General features: G+C 40.5%; 1 protein-coding gene across 2 annotated transcripts in view; it reads right to left on the bottom strand.

The window, feature by feature from the left end:
* MAP2K5 (mitogen-activated protein kinase kinase 5) overlaps positions 1 to 19,353 on the bottom strand; it is a 246,870-nt gene that overhangs the window by 69,422 nt on the left and 158,095 nt on the right. For both annotated transcript variants that reach the window (XM_032417743.1, XM_032417744.1), the window contains exon 18: positions 13,103 to 13,132. In XM_032417743.1, the coding sequence (XP_032273634.1) occupies positions 13,103 to 13,132 (30 nt within the window). The remainder of the gene's footprint in view (positions 1 to 13,102; positions 13,133 to 19,353) is intronic.

The following is a 19,353-nucleotide window of genomic DNA, read 5'->3' as shown; positions in this document are numbered from 1 at the left end:
TAGAATATCAGTTATGTATGTATGTGGGGGGAGGCAGCAGGGGGAGATGTGACTTTTTTGTGGCTTTATGGTCAAACAAATCTGCTGTAGCAAAAGATTTTTAAGGTGTCAAAATGTCTCAAAGGGTTTTTTCTGGAGCTCTCATTTAGTCTGTTATCTCTATTAGCTTCAATCCTCCACATGCCATAGAATACAGAACAATGTTAGAGGTCACCTGGTCCAACTCCTTGCTCCATGTGGAAATTCACTTTATGATATTCCTGACAGGCAGGTATCCTGTGTTTGCTTGAAGACTTCCAGAGATGGGATTCCAATGATTCTATCCTGGGTGGCTTAAATTGTTAGAAGGTTCTTTCTTTTTATGAGTTCAAATATGTCCTCCTGTGAGATGTGCCCATGGTCTGGAGCTGTAGTGATTAAGTCTAGTGATGGCAATTCACATATCTGAAGATGGTTGTTTCTCCACCATGTTTTCTTTCCTGAGTGAACATCCTGTTTTCCTCCTCTGATCATTTGCTATGATTGCTTGTCTTCTATTCTTCCCCCTTCAATTAATAATGACACTCAAATCCCATTTCCCTGCCCCTAAATAGCCCATGTGCTTCCCCCACCAGCTACTTCATCATCAGCTTTATGGGTGGGGCATGTGGTTCAGGCTTAAAGGAGTCAGCATCATCTAAATCCCCCGCGCTTGGGGAGCTAAGCTGATCCAATCAAACTGAAGCCTAGGGCCTCCGGTTGCCTATGGGAAAGAGAGACCTGCTCTTCCCTTCTCATTGGGAAGCCGGTAGCCCTGGAATTCCAAGAGCCAGTCTTGGTCTGTGAAGGAAGAAGCCCACCAAGAACAGAGCCAAAAGTGACTTGTTGGATCAAGTTCTACCGAAAACCAGCAATACTTGATTTTTGGCCATGCAGTTCAATCAAGTCCCCTTGCAGTTGAGGCAACTTGAGTTTGCTGTTACCTGAACTGGAAAGCTGCCTGGAGGGGTAGGCAGGGTTTCACATTCTCCACACTGTGATGGCTTTCTTGGAATGTGATGCCATGGGCACGTGTCCTCATAAAGCAGGACACCCACACCCGCACGTATACCTCACATTGACTGGCTCAGTCACCTTGTTCTGGACATTATACACCATTCAGTAGAAGAAACTCCTGGAGGCTCTAAGTCCATTCATGTTTTTGATAGCCATCACATCGTTGGCTCAATGGAGGGAAACACGGAAGTTTATAAATCTTGGACTGAAAAAGAATTACTTCTTTCCTATACTCTTCTATCTCTTATGCGTTTCACACTGACAGAGTATTCGAGAGTCAAAATGAGTACATGATTCAACCAAGTGCAGAATCTAGGCAAGTCTGATTTCTACCTGTTGCCCCTCCCCTGCAACAGATAGGAAATACATAATCAGCCTTTTGGCTCTGGAGAGGCCTGTCCAACACTGAAGTTGAATCATAGACTCTTGGGGCCTGGAAGAATCTTAAAGGTTTTTTAGTCTGACCCACCTCTCTCTGATCCCTGAATCCCTTCTTCATGACACCCCTGGCTGACGGGCCTTCTGCCAGGATGCATACAATGATGGAGAGCTTATGTCTTCTGACTGTCCATTCTACCTCTCATTCCAGTTCTACCCTCCTGACAGTACAAATCCATGTCTTTTCTTACGTAAGAACCCTCTAGTATCTTAAGACAACTCTTTGGAAGCTTTTATCCTTTGGGTATTAATGCTGGCAGGACAGAGTGGAAATACGGACACAGAAGAAAAGGGGACAAAATTATTAATTTAAAGCCTAAAAATGTATATTGATTCTTAGTTCCTTCTAATTCTAGAATCTGCTATGCCAACATGTAAAAAAGTCAAGTCAGACTAAATCACTAACTCATTGATTCGTATACCTTTATCAAGTATATACCAGGCACTGTACTGGAGTCTAGGACCTAGAAGATGGACAAGCCACAATTGCTGGTCCACAAGAATGAGGGATTTATTTAAGGTCGCTGAAAATTAGTGACAGAGCTAAGACTTAAGCACAGAGCTTGTATTCTCCTCTAAATGCCACTCAATATTTGGACAAAATACAATTTGTTAGATTCAAGGTGCTGTAGATTTCTAAGACAGTGTCCCCCCAAAAAGGGATGTTTTCAGGCATTTTAAGGAATTCTTTCTTTGTGGGCTAAGACTCTACATATCGCTGCCTTTTTTTTTTTGCTACGATGTATTTGACAACATTGTTTGGCCTGCTGAGATTCTGAGATAAGCGGCAACTGCTGCCAATACATGTTTCATATGGAATCAGGAAGGAAAGATTCTTGAAATACAGTCACATGTAACCATGTTAACTCACATGCGTCTTACTGGTTTGACTGTGAATGAGATTCAAAACAGGACTTAAAGAAAAGAAGTCATGGATCTAGAATGAACTGAACAAAGCTTGATTTCTGTTTCAGAGTTGTAGGGCACACCTCTCATACTTTGATATAAGTGAAATCCAGTTCAATAGAGTCCAAGAGCGTACTTGGGGAGATGGTGATGAGAAAGGTAGCTGGTGTGGAAAAGAGGGGGACACTGCTCATACCAGATGAAAGGAGACCACAGAAGGATCTGGGACAGTGTTTTTCAGACTCTGTGTTTACCAAAGTTCACATAAGATATTACTTAGACACATTAACAAAAATTAACAGAGCAAACCAGAACTGCTCTGGTATTTGTGTGTGCATGCATGTGTGTTTGTGTCCAGGAGTAAGTTCCCACCGACTTCATGTCCTGTCTTTCCATGATTCTGCAAATCACTGACCTAGCACACCTCTATCCTTTTCCAGATGAGAAAACTGAGATCTGTGTGTGTGTGTGTCGGGGGGGGGGGGGGGGGCAAACCATAATCTGACAATGATTTAACTTGTCACCTGCCCGGGTGTGTCACTTGTTGCCTCCGGGTCCTCTCTGCCCTGAGTCAGTGAGCGTTTACGGCTGCCTCGCTATGGCGGCAAAGGGCTGTCCAAAGAGCAGGGGCTGGAGGAAGGCTTTTAGTCGGCAACTTTCTCTTGTTTACTGTATTTTACCACATTAGAACCAGGACTACACTCACGGTCTCCTCATGCCCAGAATGGTGCTCTTTGCAACCTGTTTCTGAACAGAAAACAAGACAAGCTTCATTACCCTCTTTGGTCTTTCTTTCCTCCTCTGGCCTCCTTTCCTGATAAGACCATCCTATTCTCCAGCTTTTCTTTCCCTCTCCCCATGGCAGTCACCACCTACAGACTTTGACAGAGTCCACACTTGGTTCTGCTTGGTTGCCTCAGTTTCCCACAATGTGTTGGAGCTGACACCCTGACTGTGTGCATACACAGACAACTGCCTCCCTTCCTAGCTCCTAGCAGCCCTTGGGACCCTCTTTCCACCTGGTGTGTCCCGGGCAATCTCCAGTCCTAAATCGAATCATCTCTTTGCTCCTTTTAGACAACTCACTGAGTTTTCAATGAACTTAGCTTGTCCATTTTATTGGCACTAAAGAGGGTTGGGTTCTTAGCATCATTAGCATTTTAGTTGAGGAAGAATTCCCAAGCCGCCCCTGGGCATTAATCCAGAACTGCTAAACATCTAAAAAGTAATCTGTGCTCAAACAAAACTTGGGCGGGTCTGCCCCCTTTTTAACTTAGAGCCCCAAATCTACCCAAGTTTTCTATACTGAAAATAGTGATAAGTAAGACACTGGAGTACAGTAAAAGCTGATGTCTTTGTTGCTGCTGTTACCGCTGCTGAGGACCACATTGCCCCCAGAGATCTGTACCCTTCAGCGATTAACTGGTAGACAGGGAGCATCCTGGGACAGTAACTTCCAACTCTGCAGACACACCAGTTCGAGGCAGTACTTGAGTGGATGGTTTTGTAAAATAAAAATGGCCATCTGGGCTCTTTCTCCCCGCACCATCCCTCTAGAGTGGGAACCAGTCTGACCCTGTGGCTAAATACCTGGTAATCATGAGGGAGTCACCAAATGGCTATTGGAATCCCATTTCCTCCTCTATAAAATAAAAGAGTTGGAGGAGATCACTGTAAGATCTTGTCACATTCTGAAATTCTCTGATCCCATGAAGTAGCAGAACAGCACCAATAAAAACCAAAGGGGAAACAGTGCAAGGGCTCCCAGACCACAGAGCCCGAGGGGGACAGAAGATGGCAAAGTGGCCACCTGAAAGCCAGATTGGGCGCCAAGTTCATGACTTCAAACTTCAATTCTATTTCTGGGCTAAGCTGATGATTTAAAAATCGTAAAAGAATCAAGGTCCCCAGTTACTGAACTAAAAACGACTAGGTTCTGTATATAATTCTATATATTATGATTGTGATTGTGAATGATAAATTGTAAGTCGAAAAAGAAAGACTGTAAAGGAAGGCTCTTGTGGGATCAGAAAAGTAATTCATTTTAGTCCTAGCTGGTGTGAGACATGAGACATGGTCATATATTTTCAGAGTTACATAGGTAAATCCCTAAAGTACTTTCTGGAAATATAAATAATACTAATATTACCTTGCTCTTGTTTACCCTCTTATGTTTTTCAAAGTGTCCTCTTAGGCATTAACTCATCTGAGCATGACAACTCCCCACCCCCGAAAGTCTAGAAAATGTCCTGTGATGTGCCAAGTCCCTCAGAAGCATGTGCCAGCTGACCTTGGGGGCAGAGATCTTAAAATGTAATGATTTCCAGCCTCAGACTGGCTCCCAGTCATCTCAAAGGGATTCACGAAAATTCTCAACCCCGATTTCATTACCTGGTCTCTGCGGCACTTGCTATCTCCATCCTGACATACCACTTCTCTCCTCTACCACTCTGCCCTCCCATTTCTTCCTTCCCTCCCAGTGCTGCTTTAAAAGTCACCTAGGAAAATTCCTAAACTGGTAAGAAGACAGAAGGAACAGCAGTAGTAGTGGTACCCTACTGAATTAAAGTCCTGGAAGGCTACCGTATACAACATGCTGCTTCAGACCTTTATCTTTTACCAGATGAGTCTCCTTCTGACTAGAATGCCTGGAAAGTTCTTTCCCACACCCTTTTAGCCTCAGAGCTTCAGCTCCAGCATCACCTGCTCTGTGAAACCTTCACAGCTTTCTAAAGTGACCTCTTCCTCTTGAGGCCACAGCATACCACATCCTGTAGGGTTCCTTTTGCATCAACTGCCATGTGTTTGTTTTGTATTTTTCTTTTCACTAGACTAGACTCTTTGAGGGCAGGGACCACATCTGTTTCATGTCTGTACTTCCGGTGTTCAGCATAGTGCCAGGGCAGAGTACCTGTGATGATAAATACGTGTCAGACTGAACTGAGATGTATGCCATACAATAGTTTGGGAGTTGCTATAAAATCAAACCAACATGGGGTTAGTGTTTTAAAAAAGACAGGGTTCACTAGCTTAGGTGGCTAACTGCATATACCTCAAATGAGGTATTAACGAGTAATTTATCTTTAATGAAAAATGTCATGTTTCTAAGCTACCCACATTTTGGGAGTTCTTTTTATTCCATTTCTGCTCTATTTTAAAGACATACTAGGAACCCACTTCCTACCTTTGCAATAGGCTAAGCAAATACCATTATGAGATCTCTTGATAAGCATGAGATAGATAATGAGAGAAGAATCTGACATTGGCAGTTTCAAAATTCCTGGGGAGAAGCAAATGTATATAAGTGAACATCTTCCTGTCACTTAAATTTTACCTTTGCCTTTCTTTTTTTTTTTTTTAAGAGAGGGAGAGAGAGAGAGAGAATGGGTGGGGGGGGCAGAGGGAGAGAGAGAATCTTAAGCAGACTCCATGCCCAGCATTGAGCCCGACATGGGGCTCGATCTCACAACCCTGAGATCATGACTTGAGCTGAAATCAAGAGTTGAATGCTCACCCGACTGAGCCACTCAGGCGCCCCTCACCTCTGCCTTTTATGGAACATGAAATCTTTTCTTTTTTTTTTTAAGATTTTATTTATTCATTTGAGAGAGACAGACAGAACGAGCACAAGCAGGGGGAGCGGCAGAGGGAGCGGGAGAAGCAGGCTTCCCGCTGAGCAGGGAGCCCGATGCGGGGCTCGATCCCAGGACCCTGGGATCATGACCTGAGCCGAAGGCAGATGCTTAACCATCTGGGCCACCCAGGCGCCCCTGGAACATGAAATCTGACTTTGTATGACTTTAAACATTACTATACGTTATTATTTATTTATGTATTGTTTTCATGGGGCTTGAACTCATGACTCTGAGATGGAGACATGAGCTGAAATCAAGAGTCAGGACACCCACCCGACTGAGCCACACAGGAGCCCCTAAATTTTAGTATACTTTAAATATCTATATCCTAAATAATGAGAATGAAAATAAATAATGAATTAAAACATGTAGGCTAGAAATCTGTTTAGCAAAAAAACTGCACACACATTGCTCTTTTAGACTCTTGCCAATTACAGGTGAGTACCTGAAGTTTAGGGTAATTACCTACTGCTGGTTTTTTCCCTGTGACTAGACACCTCACACAAAAAACTGGATACGTATGATTCTGTAGAATCCTTGATGTTCTGAACTTCAAAAAACTCATGTAACAAAGGATAAATTCCAAATACCTCTTTTCAAAGAAGGTCAACTTTTTAGGTATTATTTTGCAATTCTAGGTTGCTCTCGTCACGATCAATACATTAGTACATAAATAATAAAAGCTATGGTCTGAATTTAACATTGAATATAAAACAATATTAAATTATCAGAATTAGGATTAGTAGTAGCATAGTCAAAGGCTTTTAAAACATGAATAAAATTAGGTATAAAAACTAGAATTTCAGCACTAGCTTTAGAAAAGTGTTTAATATTTTAAAATAGTTTTAAGAACATATGCTTTCTACTCCATTATGAGACAAATGCTCTATCCAGAGCACAATTTATTACTACAGAATAAATGAATGCTTAAAAGACAGTCTGTCAATTGAAAAAAAAAACACACACATTAAAATAGCAGGTTTCTAAGCCAAGTTAAATAAAATATTTTCTCCTTGACAAGCTGCTTACATTTAAATGAAAACAGGGCAAATTTGGTCAATAATATGGATTGTATATAATAAAAAGGACCTTAGATCATGTTAATACAAGGATCAGAAAGCAGTAAGTTCAATTAAACCCACCCAATTACTTAGCAAACTTTCAGATACAGCAAATAAATTAATCTGTTTTAAATGAAAGTGCTCAGATAAGTAGCTTTTTGACCTGAGTAAGTTTCACTAGCAGCAATCACAGCAAAGCAAGAATCTGCTCAAGCAAGGCAAAGCCCCCAAATCAAACAAATGGTATTAGTAATCAAAAAGCATTTGCAAAACGTATTTCCTTGGCTAGTAGCAGAGGGTTCTGAGCAAACGCCACCTACAGCTTCCCTCATACTTGGATAGATAGTGCACAGGGGATGAACACACATTCCTTTTACCCACAAACAACCAGGGTATTCTGCTTTTAAAAACAGGGTATTTCATTTCTGTACTATCTTATGAAAAAGCCTGTCGTTATACTATTAAGAATGCATGTCTTTCACTTAAAATCCTCTATTATCCACTTATGTTGAACTTGTACTGGGATTTAAGAATGCCTCTTTATTGAGACAAGTAATATGTCATCATTTTGTTCAGCTAACAGGCCTGACAGACCTTGTCTCCTTGAGTTAAGAACAGTAGATCTCTATTTCGTACATTGGTGGCAAAAGCTAGCAGAATAAATGAGAATTAGCCAATTGGTAGTAAAGGTTTTTAATCCCAAAGATCCAGACTTTCCTTCTACCTTAGCCTTAATTATTCTATTTGGCCAGATGATGGTATGTTCTTTTCAAGAAAAGGATCTCTAGACATTACAATAATTTATTTGAATGCCATTCTTATGTATTTTTAACAAATAACGTCGCCATTCACTATATCTCTTATGTTTTTGATCCTTTTTACTACTTATCATCTTCTTTATTTGAAGCAGATTTTTAACAGATAATCTTGATCGTTACAACAATATCTTGCTCGCATTTTATTCAAATAATTCTTAAAAACAGCTTAAAAAGCCGTTTGGAATAACATCAAGCTTGCCATCAATCAAACGAAAAAATTCCGCTGGCGGTTGTATAAACATCAGATCAAGTCTGATGTCTTCAAGGATTTCAGAGTGAACCATAAAAAACTCCATTAACTTCTGACAAAGAATGCAAATTAATCACAACATGGGGTGAAATGAAATTAAAGGCTCTTTTCTAATCAATGACAAGGCGGGATGAAATATTTGTTACTCTCTCTGCACTCAGACTGCCTGGGATGTTTGCGCTTCCCTCGCGAAGCCCCAAATGTAAGGTGTGAGTACAGATTCACCCGCAGTTGCCGTACAACCCTCCTGCCCCCCCCAGAGCTATCTGCTTACAAGTCGTGGAGATTCACAAAACACACTAATCATCTGAATCTCAGGTGCATCCAATTTGTTATTCACACTCTCCCATGCCAGTGAAAAGCCTGGCGCAGACAGATGCACCAGGAACCCTAAATGACAGTTTTGGCCTCCGGAAGTACGATCACTACAACAAAATCTAGTACAGCCTCCAGGTGAAATGTCTGGAGCTCCATATGGAGCAGGGAAAATTAACAACAAGATGAAAATCACTGCAGCAGCGGGGAGTCGGAATTTTTGAAAAAAAAAAAAAATGAAATTTAAAGATGAAGAAAGAGAAGTAATAAATTAATGGGGTGTGAAAACATTCAAAGCTTTACAATACCAGGGGCACTATTTGCTCAGATTTTTTTCCTTTTTTTAACTTCAGGTCATTTTGATGTAATTTATTAACCAAGATCAGGAATTGTAGCCAAAAGAACAACAACATTTTTATACATACAAAAGTACTTTAAGTACATTTATATCTGTATTACCTTCACTTTCCTGTGGCATCCTGCTCACCAAATTTCCAAATGCCAGAGCTGACACACTCCCTGAGAAGTCTCCTTAATGGACTTACTATCATCCTAATGCAGGGCACTATTGTAAAGTTTGAATGAAGGATGACAATTTGTAGCAGGCAATCTTTTTCATTTCTACTAAATTATGGTGTCATTAAACAAACCACTGCCCACCGTCATGTTTTTTAAGTCTTTTAAGTCAACTGAATTTGGATCTACATGATTAACTATACACAGCTCCAGTCCTTGTCCAGACCTGCACCTCTTTCCAGATTACTGTTAATGCTAAATTATTCAAGAAATGAAGATACTTTTTTGGCTGCGAGACATTTAAAAACACAATTTTTCATGATCCTACTGCTTCACAGGCACCCAGAATTTAATGGTACTGGGGTCAGGGAGAGCTCTGGAGCCCTCTGGACCCTCCTGTCCCTCTGCTAAACACACAGTAGGAAAAGCAAAAGGGCTCTAGGGAATGGCCTTGTCATCATCTACCATGGCATGGCCCCTGATGTTTGGCATTTCTCATCCACATAAGAGGCCTCCTGGAGTGGAGAAGGCAAACCAGGAGGAGGCCTTGAAGGGGCTCAGTGGGAAGAAGAAGAGTGGTACGAACAGCCAACCACACATTCAGAGTCCACAGAGCCCAGGCATTTGGTTTAGTTGCCTGCAAGTCCTGGGTCTAACTGCACCCATTCAGCCCTGAGGCAAGGGGCCTCACCTGTCCAGGCCTCCGTCTGCTCACCTGGAGGTTGGGAATAACAGCCTCTGAGGGTGGGATGTACAGTCTGAATCAGATAATAGGAAGTGATCTGAAGCTCGATGTCTGAAAGGTGCTAGATGGATCCAAGACATCGCTGTTGTTCCTGTCGTAAGTTGTAGTGATACGGCTGTGCTCTTACAGTGGCTCCTAAACTTCTGTTCTATACAGTCCTAAACTGCATGCCAATGAGGCTATGCAACTTTGAGGCCTAAAGGAAAGGAAACTAGACAGTGCTTCCCAGTAAGAAGTAAAAACCTAACGCACAAAACAATGAAGTTCCTATAGAATGATTATCTCAACAAAAATCCAGTCCTTTAATCTTTTTGTTGGTCCCAGGCCACCAACTCTCCGTGATACCTTCCTGACACCCTTCCCTCACCTGCATCCCCACTGGATACACACTGTGTCGCCGGTGGGAAGAGGGGCCGTTAACGACATTGTCAGCAGCACTGACACTGGGCCGGTGGAGGGACAAGTCTCCAAGCGTGCCTCTCCTCCCTGCTTTCTGCTTTGCTCAGTTTATGCTCTGCTCCAGCTGTGGCTGGCAGGTTGCCAAGCACATCCTTTTGTGAACTTTGGCTGACGATTAGAAATTCTGTTCTGTGCTACGGCCCAACATCAGGGCCAGTGGGTTGGCCCTTGGTACTTTTCAAGTGGTTTCAGAGCCAGAAGCACATTTGATCTGCATACTTGCTCTAATCAGATAGGAAAGGTAGGTATCAGGAACCGCATTCTAGATTTAAGGAAACTAAAGCCCCAAGGAGTTACAAAGCAAGAATTTAAGGCCTATGGTGACCACAGTTTGTGGGAGAGTTGGGTTCCCATTCTCATCTTTTGGCTCCTGGTCCGGAGTTCTGTCCATTAGGCCGGTCTTCTCAACTTGCCATTAGTGAAAAGCTCAGATCTGGTGCCCTGATCGGACTTTGAGTTCAAAGTAGCAGTGTGTTGGGATTGTCCCCAGCCCTGGACAGAAGGGATGCAAAACTATGTGATCATGAGGATCTATGAAAGGCTTTCACGTGTTCAAGGACCAGACCAGCAGGTGACAATTAGGATGAAGCAGTCAGTCCTTAGCTTGGTAAACAGAACCCTGCTTTGACTGGATGGCTGTTTATAAAGTAGTGAGTTTCCTATCACTTGAGGTATTCAAGCAGAGTGTGGATATCTGCTTCCAGAAATATGGTACAGAGGTTTGATTCGATGATGTCTGTGATTCACTCCTGCCTACTGCACTTGGGATTCCACGGAACCAACCCCACTGCAGTTCAACACTGAGCAAATCAACCATTCCGTATGCCCCATTTATGAGGGGATGCCATCTCACAGATGAGATACAATGGGCCAAAAAGAAGATATTATTCATAATCCAGTGTCTGGAATACTATGAAAATGAACATTGTTCCTCATGTACTTTCAGGACAAAGTGAAGGGCAGGAAAGACACCGATACGGTACCCTTTCCCAGTCTCCAGTCTGTCGTACAACACGGGTAAAATAAATGCCAAGTCCACCAAACGTCATTGTTGATTCTAGCCAACGAAGCACACAAACTTCTGTTGAAAGATCTGGGAAATAAGCCTAATGGCATCAAAGCTGCTTCTACTATTTCAAATAAAAGTCCCAGTTTGGTGACAATATTCTATCACGATTCAGGGAATATGGCTTTCTCCCCACTCTGGCATAAAGGTTATTGCTAACTAGGGAGTCCAGCACGTTAGAATTTTCCAGCTTCCACTTGACTGATCAAGTAAACGTATACTTAAACATTCGAGAAAACAGAATTGCAAAGGTGTACAGCCTCTTCCCAAATCTGACCAGAGCATCCAAATGCTTCATTTGTCAAACACGACAGCAATCCGTTTCTTAGACTCATCACTTACCAAATCTCACTGGTTAATACTCGACACATGAGGAATCTAAAGAATATAGCTATGTTCTCAATCTCTGGCACTTTTATGAGATGGCTTACAAGTTTTCTACTAAGGCTTCTTTGAGAGATACACTGTAACAGGGTCTCTGCATTTACAAAATTTTAGGGGATTGTATAAATTGGCCAAACAGTGAATTGTTTAAAAATTACTGACAGAATAAGAGGCTTACCAAGATAAATATTCTAATGAGCTATAAATCCTGAAAATGTGATTTTAATTTGATGGGCTACCTAGAGCTAAGCAGCAAGACTGTATATCCTAAAATCTGACTAAATGCTAGCATGCATGCCAAGCGATTACATTTTAGATTTTCTCTTTAAGGAAAAGATTATGTTTAAACAAAGAAGCCCACAAATTTGACAAGTGAGTGTAACACTCTTGAACCTAATAACTTAGATGATTTCTCTCCCACTCATCTGATGGCTTTAACTGTAAAAGAAAAAGGATACAAAAGACACATTTCAGCAAATGAAGGGTCTTTAAATGTCCACATGGGTACCAGGAGAATTCGCTTAAAACAGCTTATAAAGATGGTAGAGTGAATGAGCCCCATCCTATTATTCAATAACCATGTTTGTGATGCATCTGCATAATCTAACCATGCATAAATTAGTATGTGTAATACAACACTTATTTGCATAATAATAGCAAGTTAATAGATGCTTAAAGAGCAGAGACCAACACCACCTTTAAATCAGACATGCCTCCAGGCACTGTGGCCTGGACAGACCAAGATGCCAGAAAAACAGGGAGCACCAACCAGAGGAAAACAGTCAATCCATGCATTTCTCATCCCTCTAGACATTTCACTTATTTTGCCCCCTGCACACTGGGGAATCATTTTCAAACCACAAAACAGCTTTATATTTTAAGTGCTAGCACCCTTCTAAATAAAAATCTTAAAGAAATTATAAAGATTATCATCAGCAATGGTAATATAATGGACAGTTTGTTTTCTTACAAATGTGGATAGGAATGGGCACATTTTTAAAAAATTAGTATTTTCAGAATCACACCCCCATAAAATCAGGGGCCTGACTATTTGCTTAGCAAAAATAATGATCTAGATCGGGTATTTTCACCCTTCATATCAACCCTTTATTTGAAATAATTTTAACTGAAACCAAAAGCTCAAACAGTGTATCAAGAAAAGGCTGTGCCTCTCCTCTAACCTCAGTATGAGCACATGGCACTGGGCTAGGATAAGGAAAAACATCACCAATGTCACACAAAGGAAGAGCATGATGATGCCTTTCAACCTTTAACAAAGAGAAAAAAAAAATCTGGAGTTTAAAAAAAATCAAAAATCAATAGAGACTTCTAAATGACTCTTTTAAGATATCACTTTTCAATTTAACAGGACAGATTTATTTGTATGTGGCTCAAATGTTCACAATTGCTCCCTGCACCTTCATACATAGGAATGAATGTCACAGTGGCAAACGGCAGTAATGAACAATCTTACCTGAGGATATGGAAACCTCCCAAGAGCAAGCTGGGAAAGGAAATAATATTTGTCTAGTTATAGATTTGCATGCAGGGCAGATCTCCTTAAGACAGACAAGTACTAAACTTCAGAACTATACCCAGCAAATATAAAAAGCTCTCAACCCCGGATGCAGGAACTAAACTACTGCTGTAATTACAGTAAAAGTTGCATTTAGAATGGACATTTTCAATGGGCAATATTGCATCCCTGATTAAATATTCTAATTTTAACAACTAAACATTACCATTATGTGGTTTCTCTTAGGAACATTCTCAGCTCTATGGGCATTATTCACATTTACCTGTGTGCGACAGTTTTCATTTAGACAGAGATATAAAACCAGAGCAGACCGTATTGTTCCCAGCCCACAGTTCTGTAGAGTTTTTAGTAACAAGTACATAGGCATTGTTGTAGGAAATGGGGAATGGGCCATATGAAATAGAAAATTTTGCCACTATTTTCATCAATTTATTTGTTTTTTCATTCATTTTTCTATCCACAGAAAAAAAAGAGCTACCACTAGTAGAAAAGTGGCTATTTCAAGGCTGCGAAGTCAGAACTATAGGTCTAAGTCTGAAATCAGGAACGTGGATCTTTGGAGAGCTTCCAATTTTGCTTGATTTGTAAACTGCCATGTGTTTCTAGGCCAGTCACTTAATTTTGGTCTTGGAATTCTCACCTGTTAAAACTCAATGATTCAACCAGGAATAGAGTTGATACAAAGTAATAAGATAAAATTTACCAAATATACCGTAACATATTTAAAGAAAATAGCAGCAAAACTTTGGAACTTCGTAATGTAGCCCATCCTCAGGCCAGAAATCCTTTATATGTATTTGTAACTACTTTCAAAGTAGAATTGCTGTATCAGGGAACTTTGAAGCTGGAATGAATCCAAAAGAGCATCAATCCACTTCACAGATTAGAACCCAAGAGTGTCATTGAAGAAGTTCCCACACAGTTAATCAGGAGAAGCCTGGGGCCTGACCCTAAGCCTTGCAACTTAATCCAGTGTTCTTTCCAGAGTTTTACATTGCTTTTCTACATCTTGAGAAGTTGTGCATTTATTTCAAAAACAAGGACACTATGGAAACATTACTGAACTCTTTTTTAGAATCATTTCAAATAACAAAAGAACACCTATTTCATTTTATTAGAACTGCATTTTATCTTGGCCTTAAAATTATACACCTCAGCTTTTTGATCATGTAAATTATTTTTTGACTAAGGTTTGAACGGCCTGTGGGTATTACCAAAACCCAAAGCCACCTTTGAAGAATAAATATTTTGTTCCTTAATAAGGATAGACATGAAGATACTGAGTTAATTTTTAAAGATCTAAAACCAGTCAGAGCAAAGCAATGTAATAAGGAATAAACCATATGACTTTGTAAGGTGACTACTTTGAAAAGGCCAACACTCATTTGGATGTATATTTATATATGTATGTGTGTTTTGTAATGCCTAGTCAGTTTCTTTTTTTTTTTTTTTTTTTTTTTTAAGATTTTATTTATTTATTTGACAGAGAGAGAGCGAGAGCAGGAACACAAGCAGGGGGAGTGGGAGAGGGAGAAGCAGGCCTCCCGCCAAGCAGGGAGCCCGATGTGGGACTCGATCCCAGGACCCCGGGATCATGACCTGAGCCGAAGGCAGACGCTTAACGACTGAGCCACCCAGGCGCCCAATGCCTAGTCAGTTTCATTACCTTGTACTCATTCTTATATACTCAGAGTTCATTGATTTTCAAGATACAAAGTTATACTACCATTATGTCACTTAGTAAGTATCATTAATCAAGGGATTAGTATAAAGTACAGATAGCAAAAACATCACAAGATGGCAGGATGGAAAGAGAGTGTGGATGTTAATCAAACGCCCTCTCAGGTTCATGTGATTATGTTTGTTGTCTACACACTGTTTTAAATTAGGAAGGGGAGAGACTCAGCTCTCCACTCCCTCTACTCTAATCTTACCCAATACAGGCAATCCATTTGCCTTATATTTTGTAAATACAGTGTGTTTCTGGCCAATGAGAGTGTGCACATTGATTCAGGGGGAGCCGCTGTGGTCTACATGGCAGTAATGGCAGGCTAAGCGTTTGCACCATTACATTGACCTGACTGGCAGTGACAGCTCAAGAAAAGCTGTCACCTATCATCACACTCATCGGTGGATGACAAGTTTTGCACATCCTTCCATTTGGAATTATCAAACTACCAAGAGGAGGATCTCTCATCTAAAAAAGCTAACAACTTAATGACTAGTAAACAACATTTAGAGTATTTTATCTCAAGCCATTCTATAGGCCCTGTGTCACTCACTCGGGTATACGGTTCACGTATCACTGAGGACTGTGGAAGAATTCTGTCCACGTGGCTTACCGGCAGAAGAACTTGCCCATGACACACACAGTTAAAATCTAAGTTAGCTGGCTGGTACTGATATGGGACGCTGGTTTTTGCTGAAGAACTAAATAAGCAATGATAAATGGAAGGCTTAAAAAAGAAGTGGCATAAAATGAAAAATATGAATTCTTTCCACTTGAACACAAAGCCTCAAATTCTCGACTTATTATTGTTCTATGGAGAGGCCAGGCTACAGTCAACTTGGGAATGTGCACTCGTCTACTTGGTGCCCCCTGTCATAACTGGTACGATGTACTAAGGATGGCTGCTATCATTCCTCTACCCTGTAATATACCACCATGCACACAGAGAGAAAATTCAGTGCAGGCTGGTCAGCTGGGAGCCTCTCTGTACCAGTCTGCTTGGAACCAGGTGGCTGGCAGTGCTTGAACTGGTGAACTCATCATTCCCGGGCCTGGCTTTGCTTTGTGTGTACTTTCCTGACATCCTATGAAATCTCAGTCCTGTCAACTACATTCCTGGGAGAACTGCTCTAAGGCATCTTGCAGCTCTGACCTCTTTGGAGCCAGAGGACACAGGATGGTTCCTCGTCCTTGACCAGAGCGGTACAACCATCATTTCCTCTCTCTCGCAGCCTGTCACCACCGCGCTGCTCCAGCAGGAGGCCAAGGATTCCAGTTCTGCACCAGCGCAAACTGGCAGCGGCACCAGTAGGCTGGCACCAGAAGCAGTCATTTTAAGGCCCCGGGAGAGGAAGCTGCCTTCCACGTACATCCCTGTCGCTCTAGGTTTAATGTAACTGTGGTGTTTTTGCTCCCCACTATTTGTCTTGTGGCAAAATAGAAGGAAATATATAGCCAGGCCCCAGAACCTTTTTATCAAGTTCAATTAGGAGAAGGGAAGAAAGGAAAAGATCTCTTAGCAGATATGGCTGCATGAAGAACAGGCTCCTCACGAGGCTGTCAAAAGTCAAAATAAACACTGAACCCTTATGAGGAAGAGGGAACACATACGCTGTGAGTGAATATTTCAGAGACAGACGGACCTGGGGCCATTCTGTATCTTTTACCCCTACTGGTCTATTAATCTACTTGCATTTCCCCAGTTTTTATTGTCAAGGTATTATAAATTAGGAAACTTACAAAAGAGAGTATGTAATCTTCTCTGAAATGGCCTGCAGATATGTCACTGTACTAAATGTGTTTCAGATTTAATGAAGCTTTAATGTCCTTTTTAATTTTGCCTGTTTCTGTATCACCAGGGGTCAGGCAAGGCAATCAGCACTCAAGAGGGTGGTTTGGTTTAAAACTAGGAAAAAACTCATTTGCTTATGAGTTGCACTGTATTTTCTTAATTAAATTTACTGAGTAAAATGGTTTAAGTTCAGCCAACCAATGACCTTTGTATGTAGATTTAGATTTATAAATAGGTTAACAGTTAAAGGAAAGGGAAAAAAAAAAGAATCACCACAAACCAAACAGATTAGGACTAAGCCAATAGAAATCTTTGCTCTCTTTATCATCTTTACAAAAGAAGCATTTAAATATAGGCAGCTTAAGTCCAGTTAAAAAATAAAAAAAGTATATTGAAAAATGTGGATGCACATAAGCGCCAGCAATTCATCAAATGACTCTCACATCCTTTTCATTCCCAGGAGGGGAGCGGCCTGTGTTGTAAAAGATTTGGGAAAGCTTTATTTATTTTTGGGGGGGGCGGTGGTGGTGGTGGTGGAGGTAGAGATGGGGGAGGGAGAGGATTCTATTTAATGTTAAAGAAAAAAGTGCATTTTGATTCCAAATACTTAAGATTCAGCAAACTGCTAAATACTCTGTTCGTTGTGGGAAATTCACTATGTAAAAGGCAGAAAAAGAATGCTCTGAAAACATTTACCATCGGGAATACATTTTAATAACAGTAAATCACTAACATTTCACTGTAAAACTAAAACTGTTTCTTAGTGTCATCTTACTGATCTTTGATTTGTCCGATCATAACCTATGAAATACTCTTGAGTTAGCCTCATTTGAATATGTTGGATTTTATAATTTAAATAATAAAGATGTGTATGGGGGTGTGATCATAACGACTGCCAAATGCATAGCAACTGCATGATAGAAACATCTGTATTTTAACAAAAAGAAGATATTTATTTACAAAGCAACAAAAATGGCTTCTGTTGGTAACACGAATAATTATGGTCACGAAGTCACAAATGATAAAGAGAAAAAATACACTGTAGCAAGAAAGCAAGTGGGGAATACAGATTCAGAATATGTTTTTGGTGAATCAAGTTTCTTAGAATATCAACAATGTGCTAGTAGTTTTAAATTTACAGTTATACTGAAGAGCCCTGGATTTTTTTTTTTTCTTATTCTTAATTTAGACATACTCTGTGTTTCTCGGCATAACTGCAAATTGAAAATAAGCATTTTCAATATAGCCAGTGATCTAGCTGAAGGAGGACTTTATAGTCTGAAATGTTCTAAAATTTGTTCTTAATTACCTTGTGCACATTTTACACAATTAAATTTCCATCTAAGGATCTTGCATTTAGATTGTGCACTGCAGTTAAACCTTCATTTTATAGAAATGCAGCAGTCACTTTGGAACATTCAGACACGGGGAAACTTTAAAAAATCAGACTTAACTACTGGATTACATAAAATTCCCTAGGTGAGATTTCATCCCAAGACCAATTTACACAGTCCTAGAGAGAGAGTTTAAATCATCTGAAACTATGCTGGTGAAGAACCATAATAAATATTAAATACCTCAAGATCTACCCTAAGATTTGACTTTTCTTCCCATGTATCAATTTCACTATCCCCTTACTGAATGGTTTAAAAACAATCCAAAGGATATAACAGCAATTTACCAGTGTTAAAGTGCTTTGGAGGTTAAACTGACAACAAAGAACAGAGAAACACAAAGCGTCTTGAAGTAGGGTTTCAATTAAATGTGGAGGATTTAGTAATGCAGGACCAAAAAAAAAAGAGTTACAAATTAATTTAATCTTCTGCCTATAGTTTGCAGCTGCACTCCAAAGTGTCTAGGGCTTAAGAACAAAGCCTTAAAAGGCCTCGGAGTGAGGAAAGCTTCAATTTTTAATGTATAACGCCATTAGCTGATAACTTGTGGAATCTGCGACCCCTGCGGAGGGGCATAAGTGCGAGTAACAGAGACTGATGAAGTGACATATTTGTTCGTGTCTAGAACTATGAGGAAGAGGGTTATTACTAACACCATCAGGCCTAACAGAAATATGCCCTAATAACCTTAGGGACCCTCCACGTTATCAGTTATCCCTACATCAAATATATTAAAATCAAAACCTAATTCACTTTAATTAAAGACAATTAGTTTGTTTTACTATTATTAACTTGTGTGATATTATAATACACTGCAAATTAAAGATGGGATAATAAATGTAACGAAAGCGCCAAACTAGGTACACCTTTCCACCCTGCTTGGAGAAATAAGCGTACCACTGGTGTCTATTTTAAGGAAATGCACGGACGCCATCATTAAAAGTGGTGCAGAAACATTTCACTCTACGATGAATACAGTGGGACCCTGCATATCTCTTCCCTATTCAATTTATACTTTTCACATAACACTTTCCTATAAACTGTAAGGATTTCCTTAACACAAACAGAATTATGGCCCAATGGAGGCACCAGAAGCTTAATTAATTTGCCCAAGGTCATACTGCAGGTTGGTGGCAAAGCTTGTTAAATCACTAAGAACTGTGGGCTCTACAGATGTTTTTGGCAATGGCAAAGGACCCTGTCTGCAAAGGCCTCGGAGACTTCCAGTGCAGTGGGTGAACCACGACAAATAACTCATTACGGCTGTACAAAA

Source organism: Phoca vitulina, unplaced genomic scaffold (genome assembly GCF_004348235.1).
Source record: "Phoca vitulina isolate PV1807 unplaced genomic scaffold, GSC_HSeal_1.0 scaffold20, whole genome shotgun sequence".
Taxonomy (NCBI): Eukaryota; Metazoa; Chordata; class Mammalia; order Carnivora; family Phocidae; genus Phoca; species Phoca vitulina.
Note: the sequence above shows the minus strand (reverse complement) of the source record. Positions and strands in the feature narration are given on the sequence as shown.